This window comes from Sciurus vulgaris, assembly GCF_902686455.1.
Source record: "Sciurus vulgaris genome assembly, chromosome: 8".
NCBI lineage: Eukaryota > Metazoa > Chordata > Mammalia > Rodentia > Sciuridae > Sciurus > Sciurus vulgaris.
In genome coordinates, this window is record NC_136468.1 from 123,140,221 (window position 1) to 123,155,753 (window position 15,533).

Sequence of the window (15,533 nt, forward strand, 5' to 3'; positions counted from 1 at the left end):
AAGCACTTCCTAAGGAGAATCTGGAAGCTCTAATTAAGAGTACCAGCAACTCTGGACCAGGTTGCCAGGTACCCTGCTTTCCCAGGGAAGGACTGAAAAAGGCAACAGTTGGCCTATATCTATTATAAGGGGAAGCCCCAGGGCCACATTTACCCCAGACTTGTATTATTGAACCCTGCTCAGCCTCCAGCACTAAGAGCACCCTGATGCATCTTATCTCATTTTATATTTATAGTAGCCCAGTTCAGATGATGAAACTAAGGCTCCAAGGGCTTTCCTCTTCCAAATCCCCCAACTCATAAGTGCGTGAGATGGGTTGATCCCTTTGATGATAAAAATCACGCTGATTGTTCCAGACACTACCTCTCTCAGTCTTTTTTCTATTTCTATAATACAGTACACAAGACTGGGTAATTTTATAAATAAAGGAAATTTATTTCTTATAGTTCTGCAGACTGGGAGGTCCAAGGTCAGGGACTGCATTTGACGAGGGCCTTCTTGATGATGGAGACTCTCTACAGAGTCCTGAGGCAGTATAGGGAATCATGGTGAGATAGAACAAGTTTACCAAAGAAGACTTGCTTTTATAACAAAGCCACTCTCTTGACAACCCATTTATCCATTAATCCCTGAATAGATTAATTCCAATTACCTTCCAAAGGTCCTTTCTCCAAATATCATTAATTTTGGTAGTGGGATGTAGTTTAGTGGTAGAGTGTTTGCCGAACATGTGCAAGGCCCTGAATTCAATCCCCAGTACCACAAAATAAATAAATATGATTTGGGGGATTACATTTCCAACACATGAATTCCGGGGGCAGGGGGAGTTGCAAACATTAAAACCATAGCGCTACTAGTCACTGCCTGGGTTGCATTCTCCCCAGATGAGAGCAGCTGGCCAGGGTCCCCAGCCAGGCACAAGGCTAGCAAGTCTGTGACTCCCGCTGCCTTCATCACCAGGACCTCATTGACCGTGCCTACTTTGCTGTGTTTGATGGTCATGGAGGTGTGGATGCTGCAAGGTATGCTGCTGTTCATGTGCATGCCAATGCCGCCCATCAGCCAGAGCTGCCCACAGACCCTGCGGGAGCCCTCAAAGAAGCTTTCCGACGCACAGATGAAATGTTTCTCTGGAAAGCCAAGCGAGAGGTAGGAACCAGAAACTTAGTCTCAAATGTGGTTTTGGGGCCAGTAGCCTCAAAGAATACTGGCCTCTTCAGAGGGAAAGAAACCAAAGTGATTAATGGTGTAGGAAAGTCCCCTCTGAGTGCTGCTGGCAATCATGTCATTTCATTCTTATGAGACAGGGCCTCATTTCTCATTTGAATGGAAGCAACACAAAGCTTGCCCCTTATATTAGTTTATTTTTCATTACTCTAACAAAATACCTGAGGCTGTGTAACTTTATGAAGATAAGAGGTTTATTTTGACTTTTGTTCTGTATATTCAAAGTCAAGAAGTCTCATTTGGTAATGGTCTTACTGACAAATTCCCAAAGTGGCTCAGAGCTTCCCATGGCAAAAGACAGGGACTACTCAGGTATATGTATGTATCTTCCAGCCTTCCCCCCTCTCCTTATAAAATCACCTGGATTCAATCATTGTGACCCACCCCAATGACCTTATACACTCCATTGCCTCCCAAAGGCCCCACTTCTAAACCTCATAGTTAAGTTTCTGCACCCTTAATACCTGAGAAGAGGTTTAAATTTGAACACATGAAGCTTTGGGGAATGTTCAAACCATCTCCAAACCATAGTATCACTAACTCAGCTTGCTGGGCCCTCAACAATGTAAGCCTGGAGATGGTCTATAGGCAGACTTTTAAAATGTACTCAGGATTTTGTTTTAATCAAATATGGTAAGGCAACAAGTGACTTGGAAGAAGAGTGTGTTATTTATGGCTTCCAAAAGAAGAAGCATACCATGTCATACAGGATCACCAGGGAAGCTCCAGGGTAGGTCAGGAAGCACAGGAAGCGAGGCCAATATGGCCTCCAAGAAAGGCACTGGCGAAGCCAGGCAGGCAAGTTCCAGCAAGCTCAGAATTGGGTAGTTCGAATAACCTCTGTCAGTTTTAAGTGTTTAGCCCCCAGCCATCCAGCATACCAGGTCCTGAAGCCATCCAAGACAGGGGAAACTTTGCCCAATAGGTGAGGAAGTGGGTTTTTGAGAACATGGACTCAAGATCAGCTGTCTTACCCGTGAAAGGTATACTCACAGGTTAGGTGTTTGCTGTCTCTACGAATTAGCTAGCTGTGGGGGCAGTCTCTCTATGATCCACAAGTCTCCCAGAAGTCAGCGGAAGTGGTACACTATCCCACCTCCCTTGCTTATCTGGGCAGGGTTTCAACAGGCTGCTGGTATCTACTCAGAGCACATTTTGCTCTCAAGAGTTTTATCCACATGTGTAAACTCATCCTTATTTCTGAAAGAAGAAACAGTGCAACATCTTCACTGGCCCTAACCGCCCTGGTCTCTCCCAGCCCTGTGAGGTGCACTTTACTATTGTGCCTATTTTAGACATTGGGAAACTAAGATTGAGATCACTTAAAAGTTCTTCCTCAGTGAGGAGACACCCTGTCATCACACTCTGACCACAGACCTTAGTGGAATTCAGTGGAACCCAGCTGGATTTTGTGTCTTAACAGATAACCATAGAGCATCTAAAACTGTAAGGGGAAGCCTACTGGAAAACTGATAGATCCTTTCTCCTGCCCACTGTACCTTCGGGAGGTAAAACAGGCCTCTGAGCTTAGTGCTGCCTCTCTGAGTAGAGAACAGAGTCTGAAGCAGGTGTTTATTTTATTCATCTTTTTTTTTTTTTGGTAGTGTTCAGAGGGAACTCAGGGCCTCATACATGCTATACCTCCAGCCCCTATTATTATTATTTTTTTTTTTTTTTTCGGTGCTGGGGATCGAACCCAGGGCCCTGTGCTTGCAAGGCAAGCACTTTACCAAATGAGCTATATCCCCAGCCCCCCCCCCCCATTATTTTCTTTAAACAGCTTTATTGAGATATAACTGATAATAATAAATCATATTGTATTTAAAGTACACTATTGGATAAACTTTGGCTTATATGTACACCCATGAAACCCCCACCCCAATAATGGACATATTCATCACACCCAAAAGTTTTTCCTGCCCTATGTCATCCCTGTCCTCCTTCTGCTCTTCTGATCCCTCTCAACAGACTCGCTCTTCCACATTCTACTACAGACAAACTTGCATGGTCCAGAGTTTGTTATCAGTGGGGTTCCATAAGGTGTGTTCTCCTTCCACGTGGTGAAGGAGAACAATTCAGTTATTCATCTTTGCTACTGTGGGGCTTTGTAGTCCTCTTTTTTTACTGTTCCAGCAGTGGTTCTATCTGGTTCAGCATGTGCTTGCCGTGCAGGCTCCAAGTCACACCTCACCCAATTGGGCCCTCTCTCTTGCAGCGGCTGCAGAGTGGCACCACAGGCGTGTGTGCACTCATCACAGGAACCACCTTGCATGTCGCCTGGCTTGGGGACTCCCAGGTCATCCTGGTACAACAGGGACAGGTGGTGAAGCTGATGGAACCACACAAACCTGAACGACAGGTAAAGAGTTCCCTCTGTCTAAGCCCAGGATATTCCCAAACCTCCATTGTGCTTGGGTCTGTATAGGGGACCCAAGTCTTGGAACCTCAAAGGGAAGCAGAATGCCAAGAGACCAGTGGGGTATTGTTGGGGCAGATTGTGAAGTACAAGGGGCCCTAGAAACTATTGGCACTCCTGTACAGGGAGGACTACCCTGCCTGACTTGAGTGGCCAGGGAGTCCTGAGTTCTGTAGGTCACAGTGACATGAAGCCCAGAGGTCCAGGCAAGAGCTGGGCCCTCTGCCTCTATAGGAAATGGAATCAACTAATCCCATTATAGAGTCCTGTGATGCACGAAGACAAGGAGTGACTGACCATGGGCTAGGGGCAGAGGTGACACTCTACTGGGACTGGGAGGAACCAGGCATAGGACTGTATTAGTTACAGGCTACTCTGGGATCCTGGGATCCTGGGATTCTGAGATCACTCACTTGTTTGAACCTCAGGGTCATTACTTGGACATTAGGATCATGTTCCTGCTCAGACCATATTTCACAAATGTGTTGTGTCTGTCTGTCTCCAAAGGACATCAAGGAATGGATATCAAGGAATGCCTGTACGCCTCCCAAACCCTGTTTTCCCCACACACTGCTCTGCACTGTTTTCACTTAGCCATGCACCTGGTGAGCCATCGTACATCAGCATGTAAAGAGCTCCATTCTTTCTTAGAAACCTATGGCATTTCATTCATCATTCAGTCCCTTTTGAATAGACATTAAGATGTCAAATATTCCAGTGCTAAAAACATTGCAGCAATGAATAGCTTTATACTTTACATTGTTGAGTATATCTGTAAAACATCTACAAGAGGGATTGCTCTGTCAGAATAGACAAATCTACAGTCTTAATAGATTTGCCCAACTGCCCTTCTTGGGCTAAGCCAGCCTGTACTCAAGCAACACATCTGAGAGGCTCCATTCCATCCTGGTCCCACCAACCTGTGGGATTCTACCCATCTGAGAGGTCAGAAGGATATCTAAGGGCAGTTGTTTGGTTTGCTTTTTCATCTTACAGAGCAAGTTTGAACATCTTTTCAAAAGTTCAAGGTCATTTTCATTGCCTTTCCTGTGAGTGTTCTGTTCCTGTCCTTTGCCTATTTCTTGGCATTTGTAGGCACCTTATACAAGTTACAGAGGTTGACTCTTGTCTGGTGATTTGCAAAATTTTCCTGCATTTGTCATTTCTCTCGTCTCTGTTTACAGGCTTTTTCCATGTAAGAATTTTGGGTTTCCTGCAGTGGGGTTGAACAGTCTTTTCTTTTTGTGGCTTCTAGATTGGGAAAATTAGGCAGACTCTATCAGGTATCAATAATCGTCAGGGATGATAGTGTTCCTTGGCCTCCCACCAAGGCTCATGATGTGGGCCACACGTGCTCTCCACATTGCACAGAGGAGAGAACTGAGGCTTAGAGAGGTTCAGTCATTTTTCCAGAGCATACAACCAAAGTGGTAGGTAGTCTCTGCCACCCTGCTGCCACCACAACCATGGGAGGGGGGTTTTTACCTGTTCCCTGATGGGCCCTTCTCCCCAAGACAGGTGAAATATAGCCAGGTTGGGATTAGATGCAATCCTGTACTTAGGGCACTTGAGCACATCTCTGCAAACTCAATGTCCTGCACTTCCTCTGAAGTCCAGTGGAGAACTTTTCCAAATAGTGCTTGAGCCCTACATTGTAGTACCATGACAGAGCACAGAAAGATGTCCTTGCTTGGTCCTAAGGATTGTGTGGGGACCCATGTTGCTGTCTTAACTGTAACTATCTGAACAGAGCCTCTTCTACCACTGGAGTCAGTTCATGCCAGGAGACATCTGTCACCTACTCTGCTCAGGATACTTTGCTGAGGCAGCAAGATGACAAAACAGAACCCATGTACAGGACATGTCTCCCTGAAACTCCCTGTAATGAAGAAGCAAGGAATGACTGGCAAGGGTATAGGACATGGACAGAGTACTGGAGAGGACATGCAGACAGAGGAATGGGAGTGGGGCATGGGGCACTTCTTGAAGACAGGCCACCTCATCAGGCCAGGGCAGTGTCCAGGGGAGAACAGGTTAAGCAAGTACCAGACTCAAAGAACACAGTACTGCCAGGGCTGCCTGGGCCAAGAAGAATTCTGCAAGGAATCACTAGAAGCTTCTATAATGTTCACACCAGTAGCAGGCAAGTTGAGGGCTGGGTCACAAAAGACTAAAGCCAGGAGAGTTGTAAGAATCATCTGCAGTCACTGCTTTTGACAAGTCATCTGCTTGTCATGTCAGACAAGCTGCAGCAAGGATCCACCTTAGGAGAGACAGAAAGAAAAGCTCAGGTTTGGGGATGGAGACATGAAGAGGTCATGGGCAGCCAAGAAGATGATGATGTTATGGGAAACTTTCACTAGGGCCTTGTGAGCTCCAGGGAACATGAATGTTAATGGAACTGCTGGGCCACCAGCATTGGGTTTGATCTGGAAGAAACTATCAGAAAGGTGAGGAAGATGAGGCAGGAGGAACAGAGAAGAACTGAGAGGGTGAGTATCCAAGGAGATAGGAGGCAAAGATAGGACACCTTGAGCCCAAGGACACTGTGGTCCTGGACCATGCCAAACTGGTCCAGCCTGTGGCTGTGGTGAGGCTGCTGTGGCTAGTACAAATGGAGGTGGGAAACATGGACAGGGGGGGATCTGGATACAGGACCAGGGTTACAGGGCCAAGTGTGGTGAATCAGTTCTGCTTTAGTTCCAGTGCTCTAGGTCCCAAAGCCCAGGAAGTCTGCATAGACAGAGTTGGCCTGTTGGCCCAGGGAACCCTGGTAGTTTCCAAACTGCGTGGCTGTCAGGATGGAGATCACAGACCCAGGAGAGCAGCATGGTCCAGGGGCCCTCCCAGCCTCCAGCTCAACCCTGTTCCCACAGTCACCTCAGGGGTCTGGGACTTCAGGAAGGAGGTTCCTACTGTTTGGAAGGCTCAGGCTCCCTGCTTTTCAGCCTCCTTGGGAAAACCCTGCCTGCAAGAGGGACTGTTGCAGTTAAGTCCTTTGGCACCACCCCTCCCCAAGGTTGAAGCTGAATGAATGTGGACTGTGTACTTCCACCTCTGGAGAACCCCTGGGAGAATCTCACAGTTCTTCTTTGTTCACCCTTGGTAACCCCCATTCATTGTCCCCACCTTCTGGGCATTAAGGATTTGGGGAGGGCTGGACCATGTAGGAGATAAATGAAGAGAAAGGCTAGCAGTTCTCAATTATATCTTCCCATGGGCATAGGCTAAGAGTGGTCTCACCACCCCTCCCAGGGGAAAGCCTTTGAGGGGGTAAGGGTCTGCTCCCATCTACAGCTCCTCACTGGCCTGCAGGTCTCTTATGAGTGCATGTGTGAACACATATGAACTTACTTGTTAGTATGTCTATCCATGTGCTTCTTTTCTCCTTTCCTCCCCTTCTCCACCCTCAGCTCCCTTCTTCTGTTCCTCCTTCTAGTCTCCATGCCTTTCTCTGGCCCTGCTCAGCCTACAGAGGAAAGGGAGTCTCAGACACAAGGGCAACTTTGGGAGCCTTTGAGGTCCCTTAGTCCTATCTCCTTCACAGATTTAAGAATCCCATGCTAGGCTGGACCAGGTGACTGCTTCTAGTGACCAGGAGTCTCAGCCCATCAAGCACCCACCCAGTCACTCATCCTGAGTGAGGGCCATAGCAGCTCACTCAGTTAGGTCGGAGTGTCTGCAAAATGAGTTCCTGTCATTCCCACTGTGATATCCTCTATGGGGGGACTGTACAAAAAAGCCCAGCCTCCTACAATAGGTCTGCATCTGCACAGGATCAGGACAGGGTGATGCCCCAGTCTCTCCAGCTAGTACTCTGCCCCAGAGACTGAGCGTGCTGCAAGGTCAGGTGGTTTACCCAACAATTTAATTAGGGATAAAGGACATCCTCCCTCCTCCAGTAGACATGTGAGATGCCTCATTCCCAGTGAGGCACATGGGGTGTGCTCAACTATTGTCACCAGCTTTTAGGCAACAGATCCACATCTGGAAAGCCTCTCTTCTTTGGGGAAACTGATAGGACCAAAGAGATTTTTTGAGGGACTTGTGGAAAGAAGTTGAACTGGAGCACCATGGTCCTCTGGTGAGCAGAGAGAGTATCTAGAAGTGAGCTTAGGTGGAGGGAAAAGTACAATAACAAAGCAGGCACAGGACTGCCAGCCAGGGCCTGGCTTAGGTTTTATGAGCACTCCCTGTGGTTGCCCATATGTATCACATGCTTCATCTTGTCCCAGCAACTTTCAAAGTAAGGACAGCAGCCCTAAGGTAAAGATGAGGAAGCTGAGAGATCCATCATCTCACTCTGGGACTGAGCACCTCCCTGGTCCCAAAACACTGTTCAGGGACAGGGTCATGGCTTATTGGCCCCAGGTGATCAAATTATGTTTATACCTTCCCTTACTTAGTCATTCCTGCAGTTTAAAGACATGTATGTTATTTATAGTTCTCACTTTTTAATGATGCCTAATTTGGGTACATGTGTGAACCTCCTGACTTGGTTTAAGTGATGGGACTTTGAACATATCTTAGAAACCAGCTCAGTCTCTTTGCTTAGGCATTGGGAGCCCCCTGCCCCATGGATTCACTGAGACCTCAAACTCTGACTATCTCCGTATAGGATGAGAGGGCACGCATTGAAGCACTGGGCGGCTTCGTGTCTTTCATGGACTGCTGGAGAGTCAACGGGACTCTGGCTGTCTCCAGAGCCATAGGTAAATGGGGTGCAGAGGTGGGCACAGGGAGGGGGAGGCTGCTGGATACCCAAACCTGAAACTGCGGTCAAGGGCTTACCTAGTGGTTTAGGATAGAATGTAATGTGACAAAAAGGATTTTCAAGGATCCTTCTTGACTTATGGTGGAGTTACCTGCTAGTAAATCCCTAGTAAGTTGACAGTATCATAAGTCAATAATGTGTTTAATGCAGCTAACCTAGATTAGCAACAAAAGCTACTGTTAGGTTTCAGTTGTTTCCTCTCAGGATTGTGGGGCTGACTGGAAGCTGCAGTTCACTGCTGCCACCAGTACCAAGAGAATCAAACTATAGATCCCTCACCCAAGAAAGGAGCAAAATTCAAAGTGCAGTTGTTTTTTGTTTTGTTTTGTTTTGTTTGCAAAACACCAAATCTATATTTACATTCACATATAATAACATAACTTTAAGCTGAACTATGTCATAAATACAACAAGTAATGTCTACTGTTTGACAACCTAAGTATCAACAATTAAAATAAATCAAATGGAATGAAATAAGTACATAAACAAAAATTCAACAAATTGTACCTCTGTTATATGCACTGTTGTCTCAAAGGAAGAAACACATACAAAACCAGTAGTATGCCAGTGGTTAATCCTGATGGACAAAAAACATACTCTGAAGTACAAAGGATTGTGAAAAAATTTGATATTTTTATGCATTCAGAAATGCAGTTGGAAAAGAGATATCTGAAAGCTCCCAAAATTTCAGCATAACACAAACTGACCTGTTTTCAAATGGATTTGGTGATTTTTTTTTTAAATACAGGTTTAAATTTCAGCCCGCTAATATCACATCCCCCCTTTTAAGATTTACATTTACAGTCATAGCAAGCTTTCTGTAACACTCACAGAATTAGGAAAAGACAGGATCAGTCATCTTGCAAATGTGTTAATCTTCAAAAATAGAGTATAAAAAGTGCAAAACTATGAAAAAAAAATCTAGATTTTTGTACATATGGCTCAGCTTGTGAACAGGAAAACAGGTAATAGTGTCCACTTTCCTGATCCAAAGCACTTTGCTGCAATGCCAGCAGAGTGGTCTCAGACTGGTCTCCCTGAACAACATGGGAGTTAAAACTTCTACCAAGGATGCCTCACATTGCATAATGAAGAAAAAAAAAAAATCAGAATTTTTTGAGCATTTTACCCATGTTCTAAGGAGAGGAGCAGGGTAAGAAAAATTAGAAGTGCAAATTTTATTTTTGAAGCAGTTTTTTTTTTTTTTTTTTTTTTTTTTTTGCAGTGCTGGGGATTGAACCCAGGGCCTTATGCTTGCAAGGCAAGCACTCTACCAACTGAGCTATATCCCCAGCCCATGAAGCAGTTTCTTAATAAAACATTTTGTGGTTTCTAAACCTATGAGCTGCAAATAAACAGCCATGGACAAGTGTAGTTGTTTTTAAATTTGTATGCCTTTCACATCATTGTAAAGCCAAAAAAAAATCATAAGTTGAACCATCATAAATCAGGGACCATCTGTACTGTGTTTATGTTATCAGATTCTGACAGGACTAGGAAAGATTTAGAAACTACAGCTGAACACCAAAGAAATTTTCATCTCCCACCAATAATTGCAGTTTAAGTTATGTATTGTTAACTCTTACTTAAAAAGGTCCCCCTCCAAATAGGAAACCTTTAAATATTTCTTAAATGAGGTTATCCCCATACCCATTCATGCTAATGATTCTTGTTTATCTTTCGGGGAAAAACAGCAATTTCCCTATCCCATCCCATTTTCTCAGTATCCCATCACTGCTAGATCTCAGCCTGGAGACCACACCTGGCCCTTCCAAGTACCTAAAATCATTCCTTTCCCAGCTTATTCCCTGGAATTTGTCACTGCCCCTCCACCCTCCTGAAGTGTCCTATCCTTTTTGGCAGGTGAGGTAACAGCCCATCTTCAGGCTGCTGCCTCTAGACACACCAAGAGGGGCCAACAGAGGTGAAGGGAGCAATAAGACCCCTATCTGAGTAGAAATTGGGAAGAGGAAACATGGTCAGAGGATTCCAAGGAGGGCTAGAAACATTGGGAAGGTTTGCACATGGAGGCCACAGACTTTGTGAGAACAGGGTGGGCTCTGTACCCTCAGGACTCACCGGCAGTGACTAGCAATGAGATTGGGGCCTAGGCAGAAGGGAAAGAAGCAAGGTCCTCTGACGAAAGCTCTTCCTCCCTTGCCCAGGGGATGTCTTCCAGAAGCCCTATGTGTCTGGGGAGGCAGATGCCGCCTCCTGGGAGCTGACGGGTTTCGAGGACTACCTGCTACTTGCCTGTGATGGCTTCTTCGATGTCGTCCCCCACCAGGAAGTCCCTAGCCTTGTCCACAACCACTTGGTCAGGCAGCAGGGCTGTGGTCTTCACGTCGCTGAGGATCTGGTGGCTGCAGCCCGGGAGCGGGGTTCCCATGACAACATCACAGTCATGGTGGTCTTCCTCAGGGACCCCCAAGAGCTGCTAAAGAGCAAGATCCAGGGTACAGGGAACTCCCAGGCAGATGTGAGAAGCCAGAACTTGCTCTCTGGCTTCTCAGAGCCTGAGACCAACACTCCACAGAGAAGCTAAGATGGTCCAGGCCCCATACCATCCCATCTTGACCCCTCCCGCTCCATCCTTGTGATTACCCCCCTTAGAGGCCTTAGGACCCAACAGGCGGTAGTGGGCAGAGGTTGCCCACCCATACAGCGCTTCCCCCAGTCTCCCCAAGCCGCTCATGGTGCGTGTTGCAGCCTGTCCTGGTGGCACCCATAGAACTGCATCAGGCAGCTGGTATGTCTCAGAAGGAAACATAGGTAAAAGATCTCACCAAAGAGAAGATGGCCCTGGAAGTGAGCCAGCTCTTTATCCCACCTCCCATCAGAGCAGCGGTAAGACCAGAGGCCACAAGCACCCAGTGGCAGCCCAATCAAAGACAGGGTGTGCATGTGGAACAGCAGGCTGCACATGTGCATGTGGAATCCTCAGACAGACCCAGGATCCCAGACATCTTTAAGCATGACCTGGGTCAGGCCCAGAAGGCAGGGTGTCCAGCCCAGGTTTCTCATGGCTCCTCACTATGTCCCTGGCCTTGGCTGTGGCTGGATAGGGTTTGTATTGACAGGCCCACAGGTCATGTCAGCTTCCAAAAGAAGAGAAAGTGGCCTTGCTAGAAAGAAAGGGAGCACGAGGGGTTTGGTTCACAGCAGCCATTAGGCAGCCTGTGATGTGCTAAGACCTTCCAGGCCCTCTCCCTTTTTCCCTTGAGCACCCTGGGGAGGTGGAGTTCAGAACCTACAACATGACACGCATGTGTCTTTTGTGTATGTTCAGATTTTATTCCAGGGAAAAGCCTAATCCAGAAGCAGTATTTCAGGTTTATCTTTGTTTTTTTCAGTGCCAAGGTGACCTACAGTGTCATGTAATTTAACAGAGATTAGTGTTTTATTTCTTAGAAAATTTAAGTATTTACTCTTTTTTTTTTTTTTTTCTTTTTTAAACTATTTTCTTGTGGAAACTTTTGTTGCAGTATTACTGAATTTTTTTCTAAATCAGGATTGAAACAGAAACTTTTCCAGGTGGTATTAATAAGCCACTCAAGTGCCTTAAAAGCTTTGTGGGTAGTTGAGAACTACTGAACCCGCCATGGATCTTGATAGGTGTGTTGAAGTTCTCACAAAAGCAGCATTTGTTTTGTTAGGGAGGCATGATTTTTAGCTAGATATCCTTCTGAAAGAGTTCTTTTGCCTCTGTGATGCCAGGCACCCTTAAAAGCCTCCCTGAGGTGACTGGCAGAAGCCATGGCTACTGTGGGGCCATGACCCATGCCCACACTACAGGGCTCTGGGCATCTGGGGTGACATCTATCTCCTTACTCACCCCCTGGGCCCGACCACAAGCAGAGGAACCTTATTGCTGTTTGACTGGAATGTTCCAGAATATCTTTGTGTATTTGTAATTGATTTCTTTGGGAAAAACAATTAAGAGGGCCTGGCAAGACTGGAGACAGCCCAGCATCTCCAGCTTTGTCTGGAGGCAGTAGGAATGCTGCTGGCTGCCTGATAGCATCAGCCACAGCTCCTCATCTGGCTACTGTAACTGATGCCCTCCCTTGCTGGGCTCTGCCCTGTAGCCTGAACAGTTGTGAGAGATTCCCATATCACCTAGAAGGTGAAGCTTATAAGCGATAATACTTAGGTGCCTAAAGGGGCTCATGTAGTGTATGTAGAATCAAAAGTGGCAGGGCTAGTGAAGAAGCCAGGCAGAGGGCAGGGACAATAGGGAGCGGGGAGGGTTGAACAACTTGGGAGGCCCTTCAGGAGTGGCCTCAGTGGGAAGGACTAAGTGGTGGGCAGGGCTGCTCCACAGAGGCTAGCAGATCCAAAGGGCAATGGATGGTTCAGCCAAGGCTTATGGAAGTGGCAGTAGGCGGAAGCTTGGCTATGAGGTCCATTCAATGATAATCAGAGCCCACCTGAAGACAGCAGGGTCCCAGGAAGGTCTGCACGGCTGTGCTCAGATTGCCTCAGCTCTTCTCTCAGCTCAGAACAGGTGGGTGTTCAAGAGCCCCCCACCCCTATCCCAAGGCAAGTCCACTGTCCACAGGAGGGGAGGGAGCCAATCTTGGTAGGGCATGCCAGCTGCATGCTCAGTGTTCACCCCTCATTCCCAGAGCAGGGATGAAGAAATTAAGACCATGTAGTCAGTGCCTTGCTCAAGGTCTCCTAATAGAAAGCATCTTAAACACTGTCATTCAGAGAATTGTTGGTCACCAACAATGACCAGGTATTGCTTAGCTTCAAGGCCCTGCTGCCTTCTGGGGGCCAGAAACCAGAACCCCTTGTGCCCTCTCAGCTCAGGGCTAAGCAAAATGCAGGGTTGTGGTTCCACCCTTCACTATCAGTGCATCGTGCCCCTGCAGTGACCTTGACAGAAAGAGGGAGCTGTTGCTTCTGTTTTTCCCTATTCTTTGCTAATCTTATTCTGTTCATTGTTGCCAAGAGTGGAGTTTCTCCCCTGAGGTGTTTAGACCACAAGCATTTGGTGATCTGATTCATACTGTGGCCTGAGTGTTTACCAGACCTCTGTTCAACTCAGCATACAGAGGAAACCCCTTCCCCAGGATTGTCTGAGCACCTCCCCCCACCCTGAGCTAGGCTGTCTGCCATGGGGATGGCCAAGCCCCTGCCTGGCAGAGGTCTGGAGCCAGCATTCAGAGCTGGTCCATCCTTACCTTGGGGCCAAGAGGGGTGTTGTTCTCCTGTCAGGGACTAGCTTTACACTAACTCCTGGGCAGTAGAAGGCCCTTCCACGCCTGGGGCTGGACCAGGAGCCACCAGGTGTCTTCAACTTCAAAGATTCCTGGGCCACCTCCTTTTGGGGCCTTAGTCCCAAGAGAGTCCCTAGCCAGGGATACTGGTCTGAAAAATCCAAATCCTCCTCAAGTTTCAGCTTTGCCACCAACTCTATGAGCTGAACAAGTCAATGCATCTCTCTGGGCCTCAGTTTCCCTTTTGTAAAACACAAGGGTTGTACAGTGTCTGGAATGATTCTAACCTTTTGGAATCCTGGAAGCTCAGGGGCTACTCAAGGTCAGCCTAGCGGGCCTGGGAAGATGCTGCCAGTGCAGAGGGCCCCTCCCCCATGACCAGCAGGAATGGGTAATTAAGTATTATTAGTGTCTATTCTTAAAATTAAGTGGGTTGGAAAAGAATAGAGTTACAGATGCCAGCACCTTATATGGAATACAAATGCTGGAGAAATCAAACCCTGCTTTTACAGGTAAGGCCTGCAGGTGCCATAGGTGTAGGAAGGGCAGGAGGCCACAGCTGCACTCTCAAGGGTGTTCTAGTCAAAATCCAAGATAGGAAATGGGTATATTTTAAGGGGCATAGGGACACAGTGTGGGCAGGGCAGCCAATGAAGTTCCAGGCCCCCAGGAGAATACTAGACTTCCTGAGATTTGGGGTCAGCCTTGGATGAGGCCCTGTTATTGACCATGGTCTGTGTCCTCCTGCCCTCCCTGGGGCCAGCATGCAGCACCCAGTCCTCACCTCTGCCCCTGCTGTGGCAAGTTTTGGCATCCCTGCTACCTCAGCAGTATTCCCAGGGCTGAGAGGACAGCTCTGGCATTCCTAGGCCTGGTCCTGACCCAAACTATATGGAAGCCAGGTAGGCCTATGTAAAATAAGCTGTTTATGATTTGATTCTGCCTCTGTAGCCCAAAGGGGGCAACCCCCAGAGTCCTGTGCTCTTGCCAAGACTCCATAGCTTTGCCAAATGCGCCGAGCTTTGCCATTCATGTGCCCTAAGGGCCTTGCCAACGGTTTATCTGTGCACACCTCAGGGCTTCCTGGGAGTGTGTTCTTGTGTGACAGGGAGTCTTGTTCCAAGACATGATGACTGTTTCCCCTGGTCTTAGGGACAAGTCCCAAGGTGAAAAGGCCAGAAGGGTGGTCTCTTCCCAGGGACCCACCGTGCTGAAGTGTCAATAAACCATGAATTCTGAGACTCTGTCTCCTGCGTTGTGCTTTCTTTTCTCACCTCTTAAGCACCTGGACCCCTTGGATATCCAGGGTGTGTTTAAAAGCTCCTCAGGTGTTGGGGGACTGTCTAAGAATCTTGGGAAGCATTCCTTTTAGCCAACCCAGCCTGCTTTTCATCCCTTGAGGCTTCAAGACCACTCCCACCAGCAGCAGAAGGGTTGTGGGAAAGGGTTGAGGCCCCTGCACCTTCATATGACATTGGGGAGCATCTGGTGATTCCAAGAACCTAAAGTACCATAGGCACTTCATTACTGAGAATGAGACCATTCCAGCTTGTCAGACTTGGGCCCACGAGGTGAATGTATGCCTCATAAAACCTCCTAAAATACTCAAATGAAAAAATCAAAGCACTAAGCACTTCTGCCCTGATTACTGTTGCCTGCCTGGCACTCTACCCTTTGTCATTCAGGGTTGCCCTCACCACTCAGACCAGGACTAGCTGCCTGCCTGGAACAGGACCTCCCACACAGGGTAAGGGCAGAAGTAGTCAGCAGACCTGGGTTATGTAGTAGGGAGCCAGGCTTGCAGCTGGGGCTAAAGAGGAAAAGTCCAGAAGAAAGTCCATGAAGACTTCACTACTAATGATTCCTGAGGGACAGGATTATGGGTGATTCTC

At 47.3% G+C, this 15,533-nt stretch overlaps 1 protein-coding gene across 3 annotated transcripts in view; it reads left to right on the forward strand.

Annotated features, from left to right (window-relative positions):
* PPM1F (protein phosphatase, Mg2+/Mn2+ dependent 1F) overlaps window positions 1-14,882 on the forward strand; it is a 31,376-nt gene extending 16,494 nt beyond the window's left edge. For 2 of the 3 annotated variants that reach the window (XM_079151784.1, XM_079151785.1), the window contains 4 exons: window positions 961-1,149; window positions 3,443-3,586; window positions 8,262-8,355; window positions 10,582-14,882. In XM_079151784.1, coding sequence (XP_079007910.1) covers window positions 961-1,149; window positions 3,443-3,586; window positions 8,262-8,355; window positions 10,582-10,961 — 807 coding nt within the window. In that variant the 3' untranslated portion in view covers window positions 10,962-14,882. The remainder of the gene's footprint in view (window positions 1-960; window positions 1,150-3,442; window positions 3,587-8,261; window positions 8,356-10,581) is intronic. The other variant, XM_079151786.1, reaches the window with a different exon arrangement.
* Window positions 14,883-15,533: the final 651 nt, after the last annotated feature.